The following is a 27511-nucleotide window of genomic DNA, read 5'->3' as shown; positions in this document are numbered from 1 at the left end:
CTCTGATTTGGGTTTCTGTGTAAAAAAAGAAAAAAAAAAAAACCTCCAGACAGCTGCTGCTTTAGGAAAAGTATGAAATTATTCTTATGCATTAAATTATAAATCTATGAGGTGTTTCCAAAGACTTGCACCCTCTTGGTTATTATTAAATTGCGTGAAGCATAGCAACAAAAGAAAGTCATAGAGCATGAAAAAGCAGAGATGGTTTTTGTTTTGCCTTTAATTTCATTGGCTGCGAACCAAATTTTGTTTCCTTTATTCTGATTGCCATTTTTCAGTATCTGTAGTCTAGTCGGATTTTCCCTTCCAAACAAACCAACACCTTGGCATGCCTCACACTGCTACAAAAGTGGATGATATCCTTATCCTGGAAAAACACAGATTCCAGCCACAGGTGTTACTGCAGTAAATGGCAAACAGTCTTCTCAGTGCCTTCAAAGCTTTTTTTGTTTGCTACCAAAGGTGCTTTACTTGGTTTTCCTTCTTCAGTGGTATCATGTAAGAACTTGTGATATACTGGGGGTTTCCAGATTGAGTTCAAAATTCCTTCAACTGTTAACCTGGGATGAAGGAATGCTGTGTTCTTTGCTAGTACACACTTGGATTACTCCTCTGCAAACATTTAAGTCACATTTCTTTCATCATTTTAGGCCTGAGATGTGAAGGAAACTTGGTGTCTAAGTTGTAGCAAAGTTATCTCCAGTAGACGAAGATGCACCTCTGGTAGGACGACAGTTATATCACTGCAGTACTCTACTACCCAGATGTAAACAGATGCAGCTGACATGTATCTTGTCTCTTAGGTGCAGGAGTTATTCAGTCCAGTTGGGCTTTAACTTATAAGTTTGACTCATTCTGTAACAGAACCAATATGACACGTATGTCAAATCAGCTTTCCCCATTGAAATCGGTAACACTTTACCTTAGAGGTCCGCAAGTTTCATCTCTTATTTCTTTAAAATTAGCACATAACTTGTGCAAATTTATTATCCCAAGTCACAATTGGTAGGTAAGTGTTCTTTTTCCAGTTTCTTTGAAATTTACTCCAAGAAGGTGACGATTAGCAAATGATTTATATCAGATTGAACCACAACCCACCACAAAATGTTTTTGGAAGTATCCCAACGTTTCTGTTGTTTTCAGAGAACCAGGTGATAAACAGCTGCTTAGTTCTTGAATACAGAAGTTAGGTTCATTGTTTCCTCTGATAATTATCTTTGAAATGTTCAGTGAATAATTCAATTTCCCAACAAGCAGTTGATAGTTACCTATCTGTTGTTTAATTTCACAAAGTTCTTTAGTACCCAGTTTGTGGATATGCATAACTGAGATCATGTTTTACATAATACAACTGAGGGCTTCAGATGTGATGTTCACCAAGAGTGGGGTTGTAAATTGGCCTTACCTGATTGTGATAGACACTGCGAGTACAGGCACACTCCAAAACAGAATCTGGCCAGAAGTTATGTGCTAATTTTCACCAAATTCTCATGAAATTTCGAGGGTAATTTTAAAGAAATATGAAAAAAACTTTGTCTAATTATTACCTAAGTGCGATGAAATGTGTGGACCTCTATAATAAAGGGCTACCTTGAAGTTAATTGAAATTCCATTGATCCATTCTGGATCACCAAAATCACTACACAATTTGTTTCGTTACATGTTTTTAGATAAGAATATTTACTTAGAAGTGAGGAACATTGATGCTGATGAAGGTGGAGAAGAAAGGCTGAACTGAATAACTGAATCTTATTGGCTGATTTTTGCCCTTATCGCCATGCTTCCTCACTTTCATCTGCAGGTGTTTTCAGTTTGTTTCATCCTCCCTTTCAGAATGTTTCCAAAATGAGTTTGGCTAGTGACATTAAATAGCCTTCACATGTCCTGTTGGGGGGTTTCTGGGTGTTTCTTTTGAATAAAGTATGAAAGTTTTGCAAAAGAAGAAATGTGAAATTTCTCACACTGTGAGTGAGCCACTTAAAATAAACAGATGAGACACAGGATGCTGGGTGGATGTTGCGCCAGCGGTGGAGCAGCAGAAGCTGGCCTGTAACTACGGTTTAAGCTCTCAACACAGAGCCAAAAATTGTCAGAGATATGGTTAGTTGGAACATGGTAAGTCAAAGTACCTCAGTAAATTGATTGAGAGAAAAGGAGGTAGTTTTTTGTTGGCTGTAGGACTGATGACTTGTTGTGCTATCTCTGCTAATGTTAACCACTCTCTGCCAACCAATTTGATACCATTCACCCACAGAACCTATGATCTTGTGTTTGACCATGTTGATTAAGGAGATTACGTCCATCTACAACAGTGTGGTCATCTTCAAAGCTTCTCTTTCAGATTGTTTGAGCTAAAAGAGAAGTAAAACATTGTGATGTCACTGCCCATTAGTGTTTTAACACAGCACTAAGTGCCGTGTTGTCAGCTTCCCTGACGTCTGCAGCAACCGGCAGCCCCGCAGGAGTCCAGAGACTCTGTTGTGTTTCCTTTGACATGCAGGGAGATTTTAATTTTAGCCTCTCACCACTTTAGCGCTGCAGTTAGCGGGTAAATCAGCACCGAAGAGGTCAGAGGTCACATCAAACATGACACCGTACACACAGGAGCTAATTAAGATGATGTCTCAGCTCTCAGTGTGTGGGCCAAGTTCTGCTCAATAAGACAGTCAAAAGTGGATTCAAACGTTCATAAATAAACAGTTTGGGAGCCATGAGGGACTTTTTCATAAATATACCAACAAATAAAGTCAAGAAGAAAGTCGTCTGGAGATTTGGACGGAAGAATATAACATTTCTATGGTGGTAGATTCAGTCTGTAACAGGGTTTTCTTCTCTGTTATGAGTAGCGAGTTTTAAAAACGCCAACTTGCTGTGCTCCTGGGGGAAAGTTTATGTTGCAATTATTCTTTATTTGGAGGATTGAGTGATAAAGAGGGTCCAGAGAGTTGTGGCAAAAAAGGTATTTGAAGGACATGGAAAGATTTCTTTCCACCAAGCATATTGTGATTCTCATGCAACACTTTAGTCCTACTTTAATGTTATACTCCCTTTCAGCAGACTGTCTGCTACAATTTGGTGTTAGTTGCAGGTATGTACGATGATTTTTTACCGGACAGTGTTGAAAATTATGATGACTCAGTACATATTTCATATTCCAGATCTTAGTATCCAGAATATTGTTAGGATCTAGATCGTTCTTTTACATCTGTCAGAAATTATGGGGACTTTGTCTTGTATTGTTTTGCAACGCAATCAGACCATTTATGGTGGAGTTACATACACATATGGTGAAAATGGCCATATTTCACAATGATAAAGAATCCTTTAAAAACATCCTGGATCCAGACGGTGATCCGGATCACCTCCAAAATTTAATCACGTCTTTCTTATCTCATTTTGAACATTTCCTGAAAATTTTATCAAGATCAGTTTGTTACTTATTGAGTTATGTCCTCCACAGACAAATAAACATAACCACTTTGGCGGAGGTAAACATTACTTGGATTAAATAAAATTACAGTCTTTCCATGTCATGAATGCATCCAATAGTCAAATTTAGTCAATGTGGAGCTCTTCAAAAGGTGAAACATCTCTTAGACCCCAACAGATTTCATTTTACTGAAGAGCTTCACCCCACTGCCATATTGCTGCTAGCACTGTGTGCTAACTCTCCCTTATTGGTACGGTACCATTCGCCCCACCGGTGGCTGCCAGTGTCAAAGGCTTGACTTCACTTCAAAGCTGGTGGCAAACAGAAGAAGGCTGCAGCTGCACAGAGCAGTCCCTGAGTGTGCATGTGTAGAGCTGTGTGAATAAAAAGACTCCTGTTCAACAAACCCTTTCTTTCCAAAGTGTCGAGGAGTAAACGTTGGAGGGACACAGCTTCAGTGCTACCTGGCCTCTCCGTAAAGAGACAGCCAAGTAGAAGAGGAAGAGGAGGAGGAGGAGCGGTGTGTTTTGGGGCTGAGCAGAGCAGGTACACGGACACGATGATAAGACCAGGGACGCTGAGGAGACCCAGCACAAATGAAAGGCTAAGTAAGGCAGGCAGGCGATCTTGTCATCACATTAGCCTGGGCCTCATTGTAATTGTGAGACTGCTGCTGTCAGCCCCGGTGCAGCGCGCAGCTCCCCCAGCCAGAGCCGCAGCCAGAGCCCCGGATAAAGTGCTCCGCCGACTGGAGATAATTGAAAATCCAAAAAGACTCGGGCTAATTTGATTATGGCAGGCAATCGCTGAATTGTTCCCATTATTAAAGGGATTTGATTATGACATGAAGTCAAGTAATTATTGGTGCCGAAACTGCAGGAGCTGTCCCTTCTGATGAGGGCCAGCACTACGGGGAAACAATGGTCCCTGTGTGTGTTAGTGTGTGTGTGTGTGTGTGTGTGTGTGTGTGTGTGTGTGTGTGTGTGATGAGAGTGAGCATGAAGGTAATTCATGCTCAAAGCAATAAGAGAAATAACTAAATGTCAGGCTGTAAGAGAGCTTAACATGAATCCTGCTGTTCATGAAAGTGATCCCTCAAATGTGACGGGTGGATGTGTTGACAGGCTCACAATGAAAGGACGTGAACATTCTCAAAATTTAACTCCAACAGACTTAAACAGCAACTATTTGGAACATCTGAACTTTGGAAAGCAGACATCTTTAAACAGAAATAAACAGGAAAAAAAAAAAGATCTGATTGTTCATCACACTGCTGGCCCTGAAGGTCAACTGAACAAATATATCACCAGCTTGAAAAAAAAGTGTATTCAAAATATTAGATGGATAAGAAAATGTTTTACCACACATATCTGATGAAATGAAAGAAAAAAATTCATGAAATGCAAAAGCAATTCACACACACACACACACACACACACACACACACACACACACACACACACACAAAACACTGTGAAGGTCAAAGACAGGTTTCAGAAAGCAGAGCAGAAAAATATTTTGCAAGATGGAGAAGACCAAATTCAGTAAAAATAAAAAAAAATGTTAAAAACAAATAAACAAACAAACAAACCAAAAAAACACTTAAAAACTAACAAACACACACCAGTACCGCACGCTTTTTTAATTTCCCAAACCAAAATGTTTACCTGCGTCTGGAGATGTTTTGCATTTTATAGACAATGTTTCTTTTGAATGAAACGACCTCCAGGGCAGCAGCCGTCCAGGCTTGAAATCTCCTTAATTTCAGAAAAAAAGATAAAAAATAATCCAGGGTTTTTGTCTTGTTTGTGTTTGTCAAAGAGTAAAGTTTAAATGTCGTGAATAAAAACTGAAACATCAGGAATCATAAGGAAAGTTTTGCTTCTAGGGTTTAACAACAGGTAAAGAAAAAGACACGTTTGAGGAAGGATTTTCAAATTAGGGAAATATTGTTAACCGTTCCCAAAACATAAAGAGAAAGTGAAAAAAAAAAACTTTTTTTTTTTTCTTTAACTAATTCAACATCATTTCAAATGTGCCACATGGTTCCATTTTACAGAATAATCCCACTTCAGGACGTCATATTGATTTTTGTTTATTTATTTATTTTTAATTCAATAAATTTTTCACATTTTCTGTCACTGCAGGTATTGTTCTTTTCTGTTTTATTTTATTTTTACTTTTATTTTTCAACAAAGTTTATATATCAAAAATGCTCAAACTTGAGAATTAAAACTTTTTTTTTTTCTTTTTTTTTTTTTTTTTCATTTTTAGGAATAACACAACTTCTTGTCAGTCAGCATGTCAAATAAAATTTCCCACAGTGCTGCCAAATTTAATATGGAGATGGCTTTAACACACTGTTGCCAGACACAATAGTGAGGAAACAGAGTGAACCAGTCTTGATCAGATCAGTCTTCAGCTGTTTGATGAAACAATCAAACTCCTGAGGTATATAACGTTTGTGACTGCAGTGGTCAGGCTCTGCAAGCTGTTTTTTAATGGAGCAATGGGGCTCAAACCTGCAGCCCAACACTCTGTCATGCAGTTTCTGAAATACATCGTCAGGTTTCAACTTTTCCAGGTTTTTCTGGCACAGAAAGGGCAAAAAAAAGTGAAATTGCAGCAGTTTTAGCTTTCACTTTTGATTCATCACTTCCTAAGGACAAGGCAGCTCTACAGACAGCAAGAGTATGATTTGGGCAAATAGAGTGAAAGTACAGCATCTCACTTAGGAGACGAGGAGGAAGCTCTTCTCTGTTCCTGCCCCGATTAGGTGATTTAGCTTGATGGGACGGTTGTGTTTGTGTGGTGTGCAGATTTGGGCTCAAATGGCAACAAATCTGCATTTACTCGCAGTGGACGTTTCCGGGCAGGGACAGGTGAATAAAGGAAAGTTCAATAGTTCGACACACTCATCATTCTCGGCGTTCTCTCTCCTCTTACTGCGCGATGATTTAAATATCAGCTGAATTCACTGAACACTCCCATTAAGGCCAGAGACAAGTCGTGTGTAATGTATGCCCCCTCATGCATTCGCCACACACACCGCCTCTTCTTGTTCTGCCTTCGGGTGCTAAATTCATATGAGGGATTAAGAATCCTTTGTCACCGGACCCCATTGACATTTGAGTGAGCATTAGTGAAATTACAACTGCATCTGGACAATATCCATCCACGTTTCACCCTGAAGTGATGTGACGATAGGCTTGTGGGGGAAGCGATGTAGCCACATGGTGTGACCAGAAGGGAGCAGTCTTGTGCCTGGGTGTGTGTGTGTGTGTGTGTGTGTGTGTGCGTGTGTGTGTACAGTACATGCACACACGGGTATGCAGAGACGGGAGTGTGGAAGTGTAAAAGAGTGATTTTGTCCCTTTTGTATCTCAGCGAGCGGCGCCCTTAGTTCTGCTTGGGTGGAGGTATGAAGAGTCACAGTGGGGGAAAAAGGCGCAGCGCTCTTTAAGATAGGCTTTACCCACTCGAGTGTCCCCATTTGAGACACAGTGCCCAGCTTATCCCCCACCCCCGAAAGCACCTTTGACTGGGCCGGGCTCTGGTGGAAGAAAGAAAAGCGCGCCCCCACCCCACCCTGCTGGCCCCTCGCTGGAGGAGTGAGGGCAACCAGACCGGCAGAGATGACTCATCCTCAGCCTCCCTTCCTCCTCCATCGCTCTCCTTTAACCAAATTTGAAAGCGACTGTGTTTGTAATTCACCTCTGCGCTCCAATAAAGCCACGCCACTGCTCAAAATGAGCTTTATATACTGTAGATGTGTGATGGCTCTTTGTGTCCCCCCTCCTTCCTCAGCGGCAGCGATAGAACATGAGCGGTTTGAGGTTTATTTATTTATGCCTTTCGGGCTCTCCTTTCCTCTTCATTTTGGGGCTAAGAAATGGCAAGCAAGTGCCGCTGAGGCTGCAGAGATTAGGTTAGCATTGATTGCTTTATTGGTGTGGTTGGATTGTTTCGTATCTGGGAACATTTGATGTAAGCACAGACATTTGTCTTGTCTTGTGCTGTCTCTGTTTTGTCGAAAAATCATTCATTTCTCTCAGTGCGTGGGATTTATTGGTGAAACAGAAACAGGGGGAGGGAGTGCTTTTTGTTATGCACTCTGTATATTTTCAAATGATGAATGGAGATGTATAAGTCCAATCTTTCGGCCCTGCTATTATCACCCTCATTGGAACTATCACAAGTAATGTTCCAATTTTAATCAACACCTAATTACGTCTAATAATGCACATGTAGCTGATCGGCAATTGTAATTACTATGTATTCCACCCTGAGAGGTATAGATCTGCAGTCGCCTACTGGGAGCTGTGCTGCTGCAGACTTTAGGATGAGCAGCAGCATTGATCATAAAAGTCAATCATGACACACATTATAGTAACTTTTTTATGAGGGCTCTGCAACGTTATGCAATCCCTCCTCCCCAGTTTGATGCTCCTTCCTTTATTTATTGTGCTGAGCTGGTGCTATCCCCTCCAGACCTCATTGTGGATGTGTTTGAGTGCGTCAATACCATACTCTTTTGGCATCAACCATCAATAGTCCACCCATTAAAATGTGGAATTGCTTAACGCAACACAGTAAGATGCATTTCTCTGTATGGAGACGGGTATTTGCAAATAGCCCTCAGATCAATGCTCTTTTACTGCCTTCTGAAACCATTGTCTGCAAAACAATTGGAAATCTTTGCGAGAGTATAGTGGGGGCAGTGTGAGAGGAGCTGGAAGAGGCGAAGCATCCCAGCACAGCGGCGAATTAATTACCCTTGTGAAGAATGAAGGTCTGTGAGATTTGCTTTTTGGGCCATTATCAAGTGACACTGCGAACGATTGTTTGTCCCTCTCTGGGTAATGTAGCCCAAACAATGGCTGGCCCAGGCCATCATATGGATCATTAGCAGCTCGCCATGGGACCCCGTCCTGCGAAGTCGCCCTTCTGGGGGGAGCTGAGGGAGAGCCGAGGGGTCTCTGGGTGCTCTCCTCTCCCTCTGTACCAGGGGACAGACAGCTGACAGCCCACAGGAGGAGACGGGCACCGGCTTGCTGCTCATTAGGAATGGATGCACTTGAGTTGGGTCATCAGAGCAAATCCCAGAGGGCGAGAACGCTGCGGCTATTACTGTGACTGTTAGACTGCCGAGGGACACCAAAGTTCCAAAAGACACCATAGAGACAACATGATGCCCGGGACTCCAAATAATAAATGCCAAGAGTGGGTTGTTTTGTGGATTGAGTTTATTCTGAATAGTTTAAAATAATGAAACGCTTATGAAAGACGAGTTTTGGTGGTAAAATAGACCAAAAAATATCTGTGATGTTCAAGTTTGGCTTTCCTCGTTTTATCCATCCCAAAGGAGAAGCACCAACTCATGAGAGGACGGCACATGGCTTCGATATTTAACTCCAGAGAAAGTGTTTGGGGATGTCCATTAGCTCACAGAGTCTCTGAAAACAGAAGCTTTCGTTCTGGTACACGCTCTGTGCTGCTGTTGCCGTCTTGCATGTGGAACTAGCATCCCTTTTCCCCCCTCGATTGACTTTTCTTATTGCTGTTATACATCATTCCAAACATGGTTAGTCTACAAACAGGCGTTCACTCTTTGATTCCACAGGACTAACAGCCAAGTCCTGCAGACACGGCATCCCTTGATTTTCACTGGCTGCTTCATCGTCACTATAACCTCTGTTTAGCTCCTTCGTTAGGAGAAATCTAAACTTAGCTCTTTTTTTCATGCATACTTTGACAAACAAGCAAAGGTTACAAATGTCAGAGTTTAGGACTTTTCTGCCCGGTGGTTATATCAGCTCCAAAGCAAACGGGATAACAAAGTGAATAAATGAATTGGTAAAACAGTTTGCCTTGAATGCGTGGACCAATTTATTTGTCCAAAAAGACATATAATTTAATTCTATTGCATGTTTTGAATGTAGTGTGCACTGCAAGAGAAACACATTTCCCCAGCCAAATGGGAAAAAGCACAAACACAATTGGCAAGGTGCTGATGGATTTTATGTACAGAGGATGCATAATGCCCCGTGTCAAAAAAGCAAAGTGAAATTTCCTGTTAAATATGCAAAATCCCGGCTGTCTATTGAATGATAATGGCTCGGCACCTTGTCGCTGGGTTGCTGACTCCGTTGGCTGCGCTTCAAAGGCCTGTTGACTAACTTTGAAAAGACCTTGTGTTTCCTGACTCTGGGCTTTCTAAGATTGGACAAATGCAGCAGAAAGAGGGCTGTACGAGTGCCAGTCACGGCTTCCCCGAGACGCCGGAGGGATGTCAGCCTTTGAAGTGATAAAGACCCACTGTTTCTCAAGACTGCTGTTTCAATACGGCCAGGCTCTGTGATGCGCTCATGTTTTTCAAAAATGACCATTTTGCTTCTGCGCACTAAGCCTCTTTGGGGGGCGAGGGGCACAGACTGCATGAGTTCCTGTTCTTGCAAGCTCTAAGTCGGGGTATCTGGGTTTTGGCATGCCTGTAGACACATGTCCTCAAGTCTTTAAACACCTTGGTCACTGTAACCATCTAAGGCTTGGGTTTGGCACCTTGAAATTATACACAATTCAAGCCTATGTATGAGGAAAATCAACTGCGACCCTTGTAACCTTAGTCACACTGACTCAGAAGACAGTCCTGTGGAAAAAAAATCTACACTTTGAGCCCTCTAAAGGTCCAGCAGCAGCTAAGGGGTACCTCAAAACAGACGCAGAGTTTTTTTTTTTAAAACATAAGTTAAATGTGTATTTAGCATTAAAGGAGCTGTGAGGAGTTTGAAAATGATCTTTAAAAAGTCTCCCTATGAGATATATGCCTGATCGTAATCTACACTTTAAAATGAGATTGTCAGCACCAATATTGCTGGTTACAGGTCATTTTAAATTGCTACTTCTTAGATTCCAGTTCGGGTGGTCCATGACCGGATCGAGCCACTGCACGTCTAGGTCTCTATGACAACACCACACTGGCTGACAAAATTTAATAGTGAGAAGAGATAAAACACAAGAGATTAATTTTGTAGCGATGGTGGACACAGGAGCCTAACTGTCGGACAGGAAAAGGACAGAAGAGTAGAAGAAAGCTAAACGGGAGAGTGATACAGTGATACTGAGCTAAAGGCTGATTAGCTTTCAGTTAGTTATTCTGCAGTGGTCTGTTCAAACTTGAGAGTCTATCAATAAAATGAAGAGTGAGGTTACGTTAGTTCTGATTGGTAGATGACTGGCAGGATATAGCTAACCAGGGTTTTCTGATATTACTCATTACAGACATGCCTTAGAGCACAGGGCTGCCAGCTGCTAAATATAAACGGCTACTAAACTACATACAAACTGACAGTGTTTACTTGTTGTCATGTTAGCCTACAGATACGTCAGAGCACCGGGCTAACATATAGCCAGCTGCTACAACATTTGCTTGATGTCACGTTTCAAACTGTAATGCTACATAACCGTACTGGCCTCGGCGTGTTGTATCCAGTAAAACGTTGTCTTGAACAAAGAAATTTTGTTGTGATCTGATCTCCATTTAATTCTTAAAAAAAAAATAAAATGCTTCACTTAAAGTAATTTATGACAGTGTGTGGAGACTCCGGGCCACAAGGTGGCGAGGAAGTGCAATTAAAACAGATCCTCCTCATAGTATCTTCAAAATTAATTTTCTCCCACATCAAACAAAATCTTTTATGATGACTCTTTGAATAATTAAACATAGCTAAATGTTTTTACTTTCTTTTTGTATCAGCTATTCTGAATGTGCTCCTTTAAGCAATCCATCATCATCCTCAGCCTCTAAGCCTGCCTCCTGTTTCCACCAAATCCAGTCTGCAAGGTAAGCTCAGCACCCACCAGTTGTTATGTCACACGTGTAAAGGCTTAATAAATGGTGTGTGTAGCTCCACTTCATGAAAAATGGGCTGCTCCTTGTAATCAATGCGCGAGAGCAGCGTGATTTCGGCTGGCCATTATTCTGTTGGCCTAATCATTTGAAGAACCCGAGACAAACTACCACCTGTGCTCTGAGCATTGATCATGTGTAGGTATTCTATTAAATCTAATAATACACTTTCTTTTGGCTAAATCACCCTGCACATTTCAATACCAAATGACTTCTGTTCATTCTATTAAAGTGGAACTACTCCCAATTATGTTTCATAGTCCTATTGTCTGATGCTAATGAAGATGAAACACTTTCATTTTTCCACTTAATTAGTTCATATTTAACAAAGGTGCTGTGCCATCAGACTCCAAAGAAGGAGCGCTTTTCCTTTTTTCCCCCTCTCCAACCCTCATTTTCTGTTTCTTCTCCCCCTCCTGTGGCATTGAAAATAATCCTTCTGCTTTCATCCTTTTATAGAAATTGTGCCTCTTTTCTTTTTTTAACACACTTTTAATTGAACGCCTCAGAAGAATCCACCTGATCTGTTTGTTTTTTGGGTTGTATTAGCTTGTGTGTTGTGAATGTACTGATACTCCAGGTCCAGTTGGCAGGCAGTGCCAAGGACAGCTAATTGAAGGTGAATTGATAATGCCCCAGCTGTCTGTGTGTTGCAGCCTCATAGCTGGTCTGCTGTGCGCGTCTTTGATAAGTAATTCATCTGTTTGGCCTCGCAGCGCTGCCTTGTTGCTTTCATGTCACTCCCTCTCTCTTGCTCTCGCGTTCTCTTTTCCTGTGTGTGTGAGTGTGAAGCCTTGGATGCTCCCTCCCCCAGGCTATGTGTCTGTAGTCATGGTCAACAGGGGGTGAATCCTCCGCGCTCTCTGCTCTCGCACTCTTGGTCTCTGGGTGGCATTATAGTACTTCATCTCCCTCTCCCAGGCTTCTTTCTAATTGGACCCACTCCCAACTTGCCTGAAAAACAACTCTGCAAGTCTGCCACCTATCCTCATCAAAAGTTCATCTTCAGACAACAGTCCTGAGACTCTCACTGATACAGCACCCAGAGGTGCAGCTCACCAGGACTCCACTGACCTGCTCCCAAAACCACCTCCTGTTGCTTTAAAGCAAGCCTCTCGCCTCATGTTACCCCATCCACCCCCCATTTCTGTTTCATTCCTTCTCTTTTTGCAGCACAATTCATTAACATGTTTGAGGTGGACGTGGCAGGGCAGCAGCGCGGCATCTGAATCAATGCCCCTGCCTCCCAATCTGCCCTTTATCATGTTAATATGATTTCCATTGATGGAACACTTTTTCAAAATGGCATCCCTCTATGGTTTTACATATTGACTTTTTAATTCATGGCCCTCAGTGCCGCATCACTCTTGTTGTGCCGCCACTGCAAGAACGCTCCCAGATCAGAGACGGATGTTGCTTGAGTGTGGAATTGACTTCAGGGCAGTGTTTTTTATTTTCTCTTTTTTTTTTTCTGACTTTGTGCATCTGTGTGAGTGTGTGTGTGTTTGTGTGTGTGCAGCTCCACCCCTTCCTCTGTGAGCTGCTGCCTCCCTGATGCTGCGTGTGTGTACATGTGTGTGTGCATTCTTTCTCGTTAGGCCAGACAAAAAAAAAAAAAAAAAAAAAAACTCCACTTCAGTTTCATGTCGCTGGGGCGATGAGTAACTCGCCTCTTTGCTAATGTTCTCACCAAAATACAACCCGGCCTCAATAGTAATAATGTTTACAGCTCCTCCCAATAGCCAGAGGAGAATTGCCTGAACCTGTAACATAGCTATAACAGGAAATGGAGAATTTAATGCCCCGTAGAGTTACGTTGCAGCAGCAGTAAAATAGATATTTTATTATGTATTATGAGGACTGAAGGATGTCTTTCCTTTTGGTGTTTCTTTTCTAAGGAGTTCAGCTGCTGATGTTTTGTTGTTTTCTGAAACATCATGCCATAAAGAGATTTAGTCAAGAGGAGACTGGTATTTTTAACATAGCTTGCTGTGTTGCAGCCTGTTTCAAACATGTATTTCTATAGATGTTTTATTGAGGGCTGGAAGGTCCTGGGAAATTCATGGCGTAGAATTAGAATATGCAGATTGAGGCTTATTGTGCACTGCAGAGGTCTGAATGATGTAATATGCTACCAGAGATTTAAGTTTGATTTCTTTCGAAGTGAACATATGATTGTTGCTCATTCAACTGTATGGAGTCACCAATTCATACAGTTTTAGACTCATCAAAATAATGAACACAGACATCAAACCCAATACAATTCAAAAGCTCACCTTGTGTCTGTTTCAAGGAACCCTGTGGCATTAGTCTTAAGTGGGCTTTAGCTTTGTTGGAAGGTATTCTTACGCATTTGTTCCGATCACTATCTGTTTTCAGAGAACATTCTGAGGTCGTGTATAAGAACCTTTCACCACTTAGGTTATGTTACCCTCTGATTCATGTCAACTTTAACTGAAATGCTGAATGGTACCTTGAAAGGTAGGGGTGGGAGAAAAAAAAATGAAAATCAAAACGTGAATTTTTTGTTTGGCAATATCAAAATTTGGGATTCTTTATCAAAAAAAAAAAAAAAGATTTTTTTATTTCAAATGAAAATTCCTCATTTCAGCCTTTGTTTATAAACTGGATTGGAATAAAACACATCACTTTTCTCCAGCAGATAGTGAAATATTTCTCTCTGACTCAAGTAATGTGCATTTTATGGGAAAATATGTCTCCTGATATAGTCTGTAGACATTATCATCGTAATTTCTATTTCTCAAGGCAATATCTAAAAACCGGCCCCAAAAATCTGAATAGAACTGAATCGCGAGAAAAGCATAACGTCCCAACTCTACTGAAAGGTGAAACTTATCAAAGGATATGCTTGTTTTAAGTTTCCCTTTTTTCTTATATATGCTCTGCTATGTGTCAATGAACCCCTAAGAAGTTTATAATACGTTAGATGTCACAAGTTTCTTTTGAGGTACCTTTTGTATTCTTTTTGGAAGGTTTATCTCTATTTTGTGTGTTAAAGTACCCTCTAACTTTAATCTGAGCAATGATGGTCTCTAATACTTGAGTATAGTTCTAAGTACCCCTTTTGAAGGCCCTCACCATTGTCCGTTTCTCAAACGACATTCAGAATAACCTATTGTATGTTTTGAGGTACCTTGGTTTCCCAGTTGAAGATACTGTATGTGTCCATTTAAAAGCTCTCTTAACTGACAGGCTATGTTTTACTGTTTTAGGGTACCTATGGTGTTTGTGTCAAGTCTTACTTTGGTGTCTGTTTAAGATTCCTATCTTAGGTTTAACATATAACTAAGGTTTGTCTTTAAGTTCCAAAACTGAAACTAGAAAAGCACTCAGAGAGCGCAGACCTCTGCTGAGCATATTGTGATTGTCACACAACACTTGAGTCCTACTTTAATGTTATACTCCCTTTCAGCAGACTGTCTGATACAATTTAGTTGCAGGTTTGTACGATAATTTGTTACCTGACAGTGTTGAAAATTATCCGAATCATCTCCAAAATGTAATCACTTCTTCCTTATCCCATTTTGAACATTTCCTGAAAATCTCTATCAGGATGTGTTTGTTACTTTTTGAGTTATGTTGTTCATAGACAAACTCGCAAACTCTCCCAAAAATATAACTTCCTTGGTGGAGGTAATCAAATGTCCAGTTTTTGTTTCAAAGTACTCTTAGCAATGTTTGAAGAAGGTGTTCATTTTTGTGTGTGATAATGCACCCTCTACTTTCTCTATTATCTGTCTTCAGGTACCCGTTGGTGTTTTTTTTGTTTTTTTTTTGGTAACAGTATAAACTTTGAAGAGGAATGAACTAATATTTAGTAAAATGACTTTAGAGAAACTCTGAAGTCCAAATTAAAGTGGAAGCAGACGTGCTGTTAAAACTACATAATGTTCAGACAGTTGTCTGATGCCTTTAGGGGACATCAAAGCGCTGCTGTGAACTTCATCACCACCAACTGGGAGCAACAGTTGACTGCTCATATATTGGTCAATTAAATGAAAATGAAATCATTGTCAGCACACCAACATTTGATGCACAGTGATTCAATCAACCAATCACAGGAATGCGGCGGATCATAAAACGTTTCATTTGCAGCGGCAGCAGCCAGCCAATCGCTTTGTCTTTGCTTTGGCGGGCTGACACTGAGCTTCAGCCATGTACGTCTGGGGGGCTCCTCGGTGGAGAGCTTTGCAGATCTATGTTGAGCTCGCTGATTAAGCAATGGCTCTTCTCTCCATTTCAAATGACAAGCTGCCAGGGACTTTGGTTTTAAATTGTGCAATTAGTGATCTGGCATGCTTTGCTTGGCTTCAGTCAGACTCAAATCCCAGTCCAGGGCCTTGCTGAAGCACTGTCGACAACACATACTCCAGGAGCATTTGTCAGACAAATTCATCTGAGCCTCCACTTCCACTCGGCTCTCTGCGCACACTAACCTCCCTCAAATGTCAGCCAGAGTATTTACTGTCTCACCGGTGGGTAAACAGTGGTGATCCGGGTTAGGTAGCTCCAGATTTACTGGGATTCTTCTCATTCAGTGCACATAATAATTCACGGTTTCGTGCTTGTTTTTTTCACACAGTTACAAAAAAATATGTTGAGTGTGCGCCGTCCTGTGCCAAAAGTGGAACTTATATACACCCAGTATTAAAAATGATCTATTTCCCCGCAGTCCTAAATTATAAACATATTTACATTAACAAAATCCACCTAGGACTGCTACAGTAAATCTACATAATCTTGTTGAGTAAACTGCAGCAGATATATAAATGAGGTTACTCCTCTTAGTAGCAAACTTACAAACCAGCCACCTCTTGATCATTATGTTGACTCTGAAATGAAATCTGGCTTATATAACATAATTATTACTGTACTATATAAATAACCTAAGCTTGAATAATATTGGGAACAGCTTAGATAATAGCCTTAATATTTAATTTTTCTCTTTGAAGTCGCGGCTTTCCACATTAAAAGTTCAAGAAGAATATGGTAAAACTTGTCATCCGCACCAAGATTCATTTGAACATGTATTTTTAATAGACTCTTGTAGGAGTCGAATTTCCTCTGCTCTGAAAACTGCTTTCATTTCAGCAGTAGTTTGTTTCAAGTCTAAAGCCGAGCATCAGGAGTCTAGCATCTGACCAGCTGGGATTTAATGTGCCTTGCTGATAGATGAAAAACTTGCTAAGTTGCAGAAAAAAATATTCTGAATTATAAGTACCTTCCCCCCTCCTTCTCCTCCTACTCCTCCTCCTTGCTCTCTTTTTGCATCCAGAAGTACAGCTGGATACTAAATATTATTTTTCTGGTTGGCGGAAACCACAATCATTTGCAGAAATAGCATTATCTCCCATTTACAACCGCTGTATTTGCTGCGGTAATTAACTTTTTAATGCTGGGATTTTTGATACCTATTACAAATTAGCACCATTTTTTGTTTGCCTCTCATCGGGGACAAAACAAACACGAGACGTTAGACACATTAGAATGCAAATTTCCCCCTCTGCAGCTTTTGTTCTGTCGCAGTGGCAACTGTTGGATGGGCCCAGCGAGCAGAGGCAGCCAAACAGGATGTTATAACATTCATCCACAGTGGATCCAGGCGGCGGCGGTGGTGGGAAGAAATAAAATTGTAGAAATCATGGCCTACAGTATATGTCCCAATTTCCAGTTTGGGCTTTCAAATCTACGAGAGCGATTTCTACTGATGATCACTTCCCTCCCTCAGGAACAGGAGCTGTAAATGTTAACAACGCTGAGTTGTTAGAATCTGGCACAGACTGGAATCCCATCTCAACCCCAATATATCTATCTGCTGCGGCTGTTTAATACGCTTTAACCAATCGTAACTAGGAGAGATGAAAGTATCTGAGCTTTTTTGTTCATTGGAGTTGACTTAAGTAAAAACTGGAGGTGGGAAAGTCATTTAGACCTTCAATTATATTTTAACAATGAAGAAAATGAGCAATTAAAAACTGATTCTTGTGCCCTAAAGAAGAGGATGAGTTCACAGTAAGAATCCCAACCTGGTTGTAGCTTTTTCCTTAACTGATAACTCACAAAGATGACCAAATGATCCAAAAATCCAGCGAAACGTTTATTCTTGGTTAGCAGGGAATCAACTTTTAAACCGGGGATACCTTTCGATTGATCGTGGCAGCCTGGAGGAAGAATAGGGATGGAGAACTCAGGGATGTGAAGCATAACAAGACCATGTTAGGGCTTCTATGTGCTGAAAAATGTTGTGAAATTCCTTTTAAGATCAAGAAGAGCTGACTTAGGGAGCCGAAGATCTGTAGGTCAGTTGTTGTTTGCAGGGTTTGCACAAGTTTTAGTCAGGACAGGTTGGAGATAACTATAGTCTCCATTTAACAAATCTGAAAACAAAGTCCCCGCTAAATCACGCTGTAAAAAAGTTTTTTTTGTCTTATTTCTAGTAAAAACTGTCTTGTTATACTTGTTATAAGCCATTCAGCTTATCAGTCCAGAAAAACATCTTGTTATTTAAGACAAAAAATTAGGTCTAAATTGCTTACAATGGAACGGGAAAAAAATGCTCAAAAATTTGCTGAAAACCAGAATAATGTCTTAAAGATGCTTTGAGGAGGATCTGTTTTAATTGCACTCCCTCGACACCTTGTGGCCTGGAGTTTTCGCTCACTATTGTAAATTACTTTAAGTGAGGCATGTGTTTGTTTTGGAATTAAATAGAGATTGGATCAAAACAAATGTTCTTTGTTCAAGACAGCTTTTTACTGGATACAATGTGCTGAGGTAAGATGTTTATCAGTACAGTTACACAGTGCTACAGTTTGACATTTGACATCAAGCAAATGTTGTAGCAGCTGGCTACAAGTTAGCCTAGTGCTCGGACGTATCTGTGGGCTAACGTGACAACAAGTAAACACAGTCACTGTGTAAGGAGTTCAGTAGCCATTTATATTTAGTGCAGCTGGCAGTGCAGTGCTCTAAGACGTGTCTGTAATGTGAAACGTTCATAAATCCTGGTTAGCTATGTCCTGCCAGTCATCTACCAAGCAGAGCTAACATAACCTCACTCTTCATTTTATTGATAGACTCTCAAGTTTGAACAGACCACTACAGAATAACTGCATAACTGAATAAGCAATAACTGAATAACTGCTAAGTCTAATTAGCCTTTAGCTCCGGCTGTATCTCTCTCCTGTTTAGCTTTCTCCTGCTCTTCTGTCCTTTTTCTGTCGACAGTTAGGCTCAAGTGTCCACCATCACTACAAAAATAGTCAACCAAATCCTTGTCATAGAGACCTAGGCGTGCTGTAAATCAAATAATGGAAACTAAGAAGTAGCAATTTAAAACAACCTGTAACCAGGAATATTGGTGCTGATAATCTATTTTTAAAGTGTGGATTAGGATCAGGCATATATCTAGAAGGGAGACTTTTTCAAGATCACTTTCCAACTCCTCACAGCCTCTTTAATACAAGAAACTTTTGTCATGTTTCATCTGCAGTTTTTTTTTTTTTTTTAACTTGTTACAAGCAATTCAGACCTAATTCTGTCTTCAAAAAACTTAAAACAATACATTTTTCTGGACTGGTCAGGTGAATGTACCGTATACTAAGTCTAAAAGGGCATGTTTTACTGAAAATAAGACAAAAACACTTGATAAGACTTCCGTTTTTTTCAGTGCAGTCACACAATCCTGATTCACAGCAGGTGTTTCTTTCATGGCACCATCACACCACACATGACGCTGATCACACGCATTCATCACACAGCTCACCGACATGCACAGCCGTGAGCATTGTGTACTGTAACTTTTACAGCTGAATTTGTATGTGATAGAAAAAAGGCCGGTGTGTTTCATCTACACCGCCCCGTCATGGCAGTTCGCTGCTCTCCCAAAGCTAACATAGCAATTACAGGCGCTGTCAGTCACTGTCAGATGTGGCATCGGTGATCAATCCAGCCCATTGGACTCAGGACATTAGACATGAACATACATGCAGGGGAGTTAAATCCTCCCCCTGCTCCCTGGCCGGCTGTTCAGCCAGCTTCCTCCGCTGGGATTGACCGTGGATCCATTTTGTGTTGCCGGCTGCTGTTTCTTTGGCTACTTCTCAAGTAACATCTGTGTATGCCAACCCACAAAACACCAACCAATTTCTTTCACACGTAAAACTCCAACACTTACTATCAAAACTGTGTGCCTTGTGTTGGGCCATACGTCTCCTTTTCTAGTCTGGCTTCTGTAATATAAATGTCAGAATGTTTAAATGTGACTGTGAAAAAGGAAACTAACTCCTACTGTCCAAAATTCAGAGACTGATGTCAGGTTTTGGGATTTTAGACTTCTTTCTATGACTATTATCTCACACAGGCGTCAGACTGCAACACGGGAAGGTTCCCGGTGTGAGAGAGACATAAATAAAACTGACAAATGCAGTGAAACAGTCAGAAGTGTGGTAAAGGTGTCTCAGTTTACTACACCGATAGAAAACAGTGGAGATGAAGCAATGTGAGCACATACTGGTGTCAATCAAACGTCAACACACACAGATAGAGGGCATTTCCTCTTTCTGATACTTCATCCACAAAGTTTTCGGCCGTTATATTTTCATCTGTCCACATTTAACATCTTACCAGGAGTATGTCCAGTTAGCCTCATTGCAGACAGCTACAGGGTGTCCACTTGACAGTCAAGACATTTGTAAGTAAAAAAAACTTCAAAACAAAAGGTAACAAAAAATAGCTGTTCAGATCCAAACTGTTTTTGAACCATGCTGTACATATGTTGATTTTTCTGTGGAGATCAGCTTTTTGAATGTGTGTGTATGTAGTTTCTGGTGTTTCTGCAGCCAGTCTCACGTCGACGTTCAATGAACTGCAGCTGCACACTTAGACAGGTCGCCACTTGGCAGAGATGGACTGCAACCAATTGGCGACCCCTGATTAGTAAAAATGAAGCCTACCCAGCCATAAAACAGAGTTTTATGGCATTAAAAAAAAAAAAAATCTACAGCCTGGTTAAAAAAATGGCTTAGGTCAAAAACACTGATTTCACCATCGGCACACACTGTACTGTGAGTACATTTTTTCTAACTCTGCGGTTTAGTAGTTATAAGAATCATTTGATTATCCAATCAGAGACACTTCTCATGTCACGTGACTGATGGGCGCCCTGTAGCTGTTCAAAAAGAAACTCACCACTTTTATCATATCAAATGTGGCTGCGCCCACGGATTGGCTTTATTTCATTCTTTCAGGAACAGACCTTGTGGAGGCTACGTCCAGAGTTTTATACAGCCTATGACTTCAACTCAAGAATACCTGCAGCCCAACTGTTATTAATTTGAGTTTTACCTGATTTATCATTTTAAACTCATTTTAAATTTTACACCAGAAGTACTCTGGCTGTGTGTTCAGTCTGAGCTCAGTCACCTCGCAGTAAACCAAACAGCTGAGGTCATGAGAATGAGGAGTTCCTGTGCTTCCTTCTCCATTTATGATCCCCTCCTCATTCATGTTGGGCTGTTAAACCTCAGACCTGTTGACTCCTGGCCCCGCTGCCCTCGTTGTGTCAGTTTGTTGTTTTAGTCAAGTTGAACCCCATCTAGATTTGACACATTGACTTGAATGGAAGCTTATCTAATCCGCTTTGGACCCAGACTTGAGACGCATCAGGTAAACTCTGGCATTAGAAGCAAATGTTTACGATAGACTGACGTAAACAACAGTCCAAGTAGGCAAACTTGAGCAAGCTGTTCAACTTTTTGGGTGCATCCTGAAAAGACGCCTGTGACAGGACTCTGAGCTTGTCCTGTCTTCTAAAGGCCTTTGCACCCCAACAGTGATGCAAATAAATAGCGAAAAAAATTGAAGGTGTCACATTCCACAGGTAGCTGGGTATTTGGGGAAACTGCATACATTATTTGGATATGTTTATGCATGTTATTCACACAAAACTGCAGCTTTACGTCACTAAGAACAATGTTTTCTGAAAACTCTGACCAAAGTGAAGATTTTGTAAAACTCTGGTTTCATGGTCTCATGTGGATGCTGAGGAACCGAGTTTTCGGTTCTCAAACGTCTGATTGGTTGGCACAGGTTTTACGTCTGGAAAACATGACAAATATGGGTTTGACATGCCTTGAGCCACACTTATCTGCGGATTTGCCCGCTGCGTGTGGACAAAAGTATTGTAAAAGAATGAGGGGGGATACTTGTTTTTGAAAATACCCGGCTACGTGTGGACATGACCTCAATCTCTGCAGCCTCCAAATGTTTTCTTTATAATCATTGTCTTTGTAGTTTTTATGTCCTTTGTTGTAAAGAACCAGGTGCCAACCAGGTGCTAACCCTGGAACATGACCATAATCATGCGTTCTGCTACGTTGAATGTTTTGGTATGTGACGTGTCAACAATAAGTGTTTTGATTGGCTGGATTTGTACTCGACGCAAGTGAAACTGGAAAAATCAACCTTGGTACGAAAAAAATAAAAGGTTGCTGGTGTGAAAGCTTGCAATGAAAAACAGTAGGTTAAAAAAAAAACAACAACAACATGCAAAATGGTTGAGCGAAAAATACGCGTCTGGTGTGCAAATGGCTTAGTATGGCGTCTGACCACACATGCAGCAGAACACGCTTCTGAAACTGTATGATTTATTAGGCCTTCAACATGAAACGTTTGAGTCCTCCTTTACATTTTCCAAGACATGGCACACTAATCAGAGTCCAAGTCTGACACATCAGTGCTTAAGTCCAAGTTGAGTCACAGGTCCTGAAACCCATGACTCAACTCAGACTTGATTCCTGGACTCGCGCACTATGGCAGGACTTCAGCAGGGAGTTGATACCTGAAATAAAAGGTAGAAGAGAGTAAAGTGGGCCGACCAGAGGCAGATTACATGATCACAAAATAACTCCTGGAACACTGTGAACACCTCACACAGATGGATTTCAGTGTAAGTGAGGCTGGAGTTTTTCCTCTAAGTGCACAGTTATCACAGTGTCAAACCTCTGAGGGGAAAAAAAGCATAATAGCCCCATTCTTAACTTCATTTCATCGTATCTCCTGTGCATGGACATTATTCTCACACGCCCTGGTTGCCCTCTCACAGCTCAACAGATAGAGATCTATAACTGCAATCGCAGGTCTGGGGAACCAGGGGGAGAAGAGGGCTTTGTTGGGCTACGAGTCCCCGCCTGCCTGCACCGCTGTGCTCCTGCATGGGTAAAGAAACAGGCATACACGCTGACCTCAGAGCTGTTGTTTAATCACCAGGGCATTTTAATGGCTTGTCAGAGTAATGAAATATGGTTGGAGGCTACCTGGTGCAAACATTACGATAAATCCCTCTCACACAAGCCTACGCAGGGCTTAATGGTTATAAATCATCACTTTGGGGAGAGAAAAATGACAGCTATTAAAATAATGAATGGGATGATTAATTTTTCACATTAAAGATTAAAAGCTATGAGAGGTATCATCAGATATTTGAGCCGCCGTAAACGTTTGAAAGTGAGAGCTTATTTTCCGCACTTTACGACGCCCTCCGTTTCTTCACTGTCATCCAAGTTTCTGCCCCTTTTTTTATTTTCCCCCCTCTTTGCAGTGTGTGTGTGTGTGTGTGTGTGTGTGTGTGTGTGTGTGTGTGTGTGTGTGTGTGTGTGTGTGTGTGGCTGCCTACACACACAGCCATTCCTTACACCTAATTTGTGCTCTTGTAAAAGTGCTCTGAGGAAAAAGCCTTGAAGAACACTCATTGCTTGAGGCAGTACAGGACCCTCTCAGCCTCTCTGCAGGGGCTCCTCAAGGCTCTCACCGACATTATTTCACCCCTCTAAAGCTGTCATACCTATAGCCTCTCACAAGAAGAATAAGAAGAGCTGGCCAGAGGTAGTTTGCTTTGTTTTTTCCTCTGTGCTTGTCAGCTTTCCCATGCTACATCTTGCCCCGAAGTTACCAGAGCTGATTAGTCAACTTCCTACTTGTCGAACGGCGGCGGTATATTACGAGACGCGCTCACTGAGCTGGCATAAAACTCCATGTATAGACAAACCATGACAAGCTTCCTGTCTTCGTCAGATGGCTCCCAGGAGAAGGTGTGTTATTGCACGTACATTCCTAATTCAGCTTCCACATCCAGGAGACCGGCGCTGCTGTTTCGACATATATCACCCAAATTGCGAGGCGAAAGATTAGAGAGGAGAAGCATAATTAGAACATTAATAACCATACATGTTAGAGAACATAAGTAATTGAGTTTTTTATGATGAATGGGAATGTAAACAAAAGGCAGGAGAGAGTGAGAGCTTCAATTAGATATTCCGAGCAGGGCTGTGTCTCAGCAGAGACGTTCTATGTCGGCTTCTCCCACCGTTGCCCAATTATTTCTGTATTCCCAGGCAATGATAGCGTTGCTTGTCCATCTGCAGCCTTCAAAGGGATATTCAAATCGTCTCATTGAAGCAACGGCTCCATTTGTTGGCAGAGAATAAATTGTTGGCTTGGAATTTTTTTTTTATCCGCTCAGAGCAAAGCCAGGTATTTGTGCAGCTAAAGTTATTTACGAAGTGGTGGGAAATTTAAACGACTCCTCTGGCGTTTCCGCGTGCCTTTTTTTTTTTTCTTTGATTTCTCCTCTTTTTTTTTTTTGGTTTTGAATGTGTGTGTGTGTGTGTGTGTGTTTGGGGTTTTCTGCAGTTTCCATTTCACCTGCTGTCACCGGAGACTCCCGTGATGGCCGCCCACACCTCCTTCATGTTCCTCCAGCTCCTTTTTTTCTTTTTTTTCGTCGTCTGCTAATGATCCAGGGACACCAAATAAAGGGCCGCTGAAACAAAATGGCCACCTTAGCTGCCCACTTATATCTCAACCCTCCCCTCTCGAATCAATTCTGACATTTCATTCTGCCCTTATAGAAGGTAATGGTGCATTCAGAGGTTGTTACCGATAATGTTGAAACGGTATTGCTTGGTTTCATTGGATACTGTAACCTCTGCTGTAGGATGGCTTCAGCTTTGCTCTCCTCCTCTTCCTCCTCTTCCTCTCAGAATGAGACCTTCATATTTACCGGCTCCAGTCTCTTTTTTTTGCACAAGTGGGAGCTGCTTTTTCTCATTTTCTGTTAACAACCACTGTTTGTATTTTCCTCCCACTCTTGTGTTCACACAACATGAAGTGAAAACACCCTCTTAAGTCAGCTAGTCAATATGCTGTTTCTAATATATTATTTACTGCCTATGGGCTGTATATCAGAGTGAGCTAAACAACTGTTTCGCTTTCCCAGTCATAATCATGTAGAGAGAAATCACAGAGCCAGATGTCTGGCCCTCGTTTTACAGCATTTATGTTTTCCTCCGAGTTTATGTAAAATTCATCCTTCCCTGTTTTATTTATTCCCCGGTTTTCACAGACTCAACAATTAGTCAATTCCCAATCAACAAGAGAAAAGAAATTGCTTTTAATTACTTTTGATAAATGACAAATTGTGTTGGCATGGCTCCCTGCAAATGCTTAATCAGGTGCTGGGCGGGGAAGGGAGGCGGGATCCGGGGAGAAGGGATTTCTGCTGGGATGAAATCAATGCGCTTTCTCCGCGGTTCACCGGCTGGGCTTCTGGGCAACAGCCAACCGGAGGCCTGCACCAGATACAGCAGTCAGCAGAAACGCCGCCGCTGTATGAGAGCAGCCACACACTGAGGCATAAACACGCTGCAAATATATGCACCATATGCATGGCCAGGGAACAGACGTACGACTGTATACGACGGGCTTTATGTTCGCTTACCAGATTAGATGTCTCTCAGACAGTGATGCAGATGCACATTTAGGCGCAATCATTCAGTCACTCCCTCTGTAGCAGAAATTAAAGATAATTTTATTCTATAAATGTAATAACACCTCTCTGGATTTAATGAAAATGAACTTAGTCCATATGTTCAGGATTGAAATCTAATAACAAAAAGCACCAGCATCATTTCTTTGTTCAAAACCTAATTTGGAAACAGACTTGAGGGATTCTTTTTTGAATTCAGATTACTTACAGTCGCTTAAATCGAAAGAATAACTTGCTGTTAATGCTCTTTGATTCAACAGACAGCATTTTTTTATGCTGATTTGAGACTAAAACAAACAACTTGCATTCATAAACTAAACCCTGCTGCCCATATTCGAAGGAAGCTGCACAAAAGTGACAGAGAAAAGATGCATTATTTTTATAGATGTAGTTTCAATGTGTAGATCCCATCACTGGATATAGTTCACAGACTTCATGCTAAGCTAGGATAACTGCATCTTGATTTCAACTTATACTTAACATTTTGACGTAGGATATAATCACATTTATCGAACCTTCTCAGGGATTATCATATTTTAAATGGAAGCTGAGCCTCCCGGTTTTTAAAAGCTCCTGGTAGAAACTTCAGATTTGTACTGATTTTGGTGCCCCCATGTGGATACAGCTATAATTTTTTGTCTTTTGCTGACCTTGCAAGGAGTTTTTTTTTTTTTTTTGAATGCTCCATTGTATTGCTCATTGACAGTTTTTACTGTTTGAAAAAAAACAAAATCAAAAACAAAAAAACCTGGCCCAAAGCAACTATTCTGAGACATTAAAATAGCAACTATTAAAGATGTAATTTACCTTATAACTGCTGTTTGAGTTTTTTGTCTTACTGGAAAATATAAAGAAATATTTATAATAATATCATTCAGTTTCATAACCAACGGAAAAAAAAAACACATTACAGTAGCTTTGAAACATGCATTATCTGCTTTTTTTGTTGTTGTTGGATCAAATGAGGTGTCTTAGAGCTGAGATCTGGGGTGAATTTTGGAGCACAAAAGAAAAAGACATCACTTTGAGCTCTGAATAACAGAGTTTTGAAGTTTCTGACATTTAAGTGTTGTATTTGTATTTCACTGTTGTACCGATCAGAATGGAGCTCTGCTCTCCCAGATGGGCCAATGCCCTGTCCCCACGTTGCCAGGTATTTGGGCCTGTCGTCGTCCACACCAAACTGCATTTTTGGGTCTGAAAACTTTGTCCAAAGTGAAGATTTTGGAAAGCCAAGGTTTTGTGGTTTTGTGTAAAGACTGGGGAACAGAGGTTTTGGTTCCGCAAATGAATGGGGCTCATCCAAATTGGATAGCAAATACGGTTATTACACAATATGGTTTGGTGTTCTTTGAGCGGCACTCACAAGCAGATTTTCCCGGTGTATGGACAAAAGTATTTTTGAAAATGTATGAGGGGGATATTTGTTTTTGAACATACCAGGCTTCGTATGTACAAGGCCTAGAACACCCACACCTGGAGCTTAATGAAGATTAATAACCGAGGGAGCACTGCAAAAAACTGAAATCTTATCAAGTGTTTGTGTCTTAATTTCAGTAAAAAAATGTCCTATTACACTTGGTAGAGCTACATTTAACTCATCAGTCTAGAAAAATTACATTTTTCAAGTTGTTTAAAGACAAGAATGAGTCTGAATTGCTTGTAACAAGGAATCTGCCAATGGAATAAGAACATTTTGCTGAAAAAATGCTTAAAACTAGAATAATGTCTTAATACGAGTATGTTTTCTCTTGTTCAATTGGCAGATTTTTTTAACTTGCTTCAAGCAATTCAAACCTCATTTTAGTCTTTAAATAACCTCAAATAAAACATTTTTCTGGACTAGTCATGTGAGTGTTGCTCACATAAAGTCTAAAAAGACATTTTCTACTGAAAACAAGACAAAACACTTACTAAGATTCTGTTTTTTTGCAGTGTGAGAAAAGTGAGGGTTCAAAAATCTGCTCTTTGTGTCCCTCAGCCTCCTGGAGAGTGTGGGTGCCCCGCACGTGTGACTACAGGATAATTCTGTTTCCCTGTTTCTAACAGAAATCCTCCTTTTTTTTATCCCCTCTCTGCAGGATTCAGCAGCACCTGTGGCAGCAGCAGCGAGTCGAGTGACCCAGCTTCAGCCCGACCGGCTTTACCTGTACATGGAGACCCCCAGCTGGGCAGGTAAGACTCTCAACAGACCTTTCATCTCATCATGGCTGTTTGTCGAGTTCTGTGATCACTGTTTTTCTGCATGAGCCTTTTCTTTTTAACAACTAGCGCAACTGAGTCAATATTAGTTTCTTTGGCATGCGCATTGGTGCAAAAGTTTATT

At 41.0% G+C, this 27511-nt stretch overlaps 1 protein-coding gene across 7 annotated transcripts in view; it reads left to right on the top strand.

The window, feature by feature from the left end:
• Window positions 1-27511, top strand: part of LOC141809421 (RNA binding protein fox-1 homolog 3-like) — a 499189-nt gene that overhangs the window by 227342 nt on the left and 244336 nt on the right. For all 7 annotated transcript variants that reach the window (XM_074696426.1, XM_074696429.1, XM_074696424.1 and 4 more), the window contains one exon: window positions 27267-27360. In XM_074696426.1, the coding sequence (XP_074552527.1) occupies window positions 27339-27360 (22 nt within the window). In that variant the 5' untranslated portion in view covers window positions 27267-27338. The remainder of the gene's footprint in view (window positions 1-27266; window positions 27361-27511) is intronic.

The sequence above is a fragment of the Halichoeres trimaculatus genome, unplaced genomic scaffold, assembly GCF_033239565.1.
Source record: "Halichoeres trimaculatus isolate MK-OKI-2021-1 unplaced genomic scaffold, fHalTri1.1 fHalTri1_scaffold_20, whole genome shotgun sequence".
Classification (NCBI taxonomy): Eukaryota; Metazoa; Chordata; class Actinopteri; order Labriformes; family Labridae; genus Halichoeres; species Halichoeres trimaculatus.
This window is presented reverse-complemented; position numbering and strand designations above follow the sequence as displayed.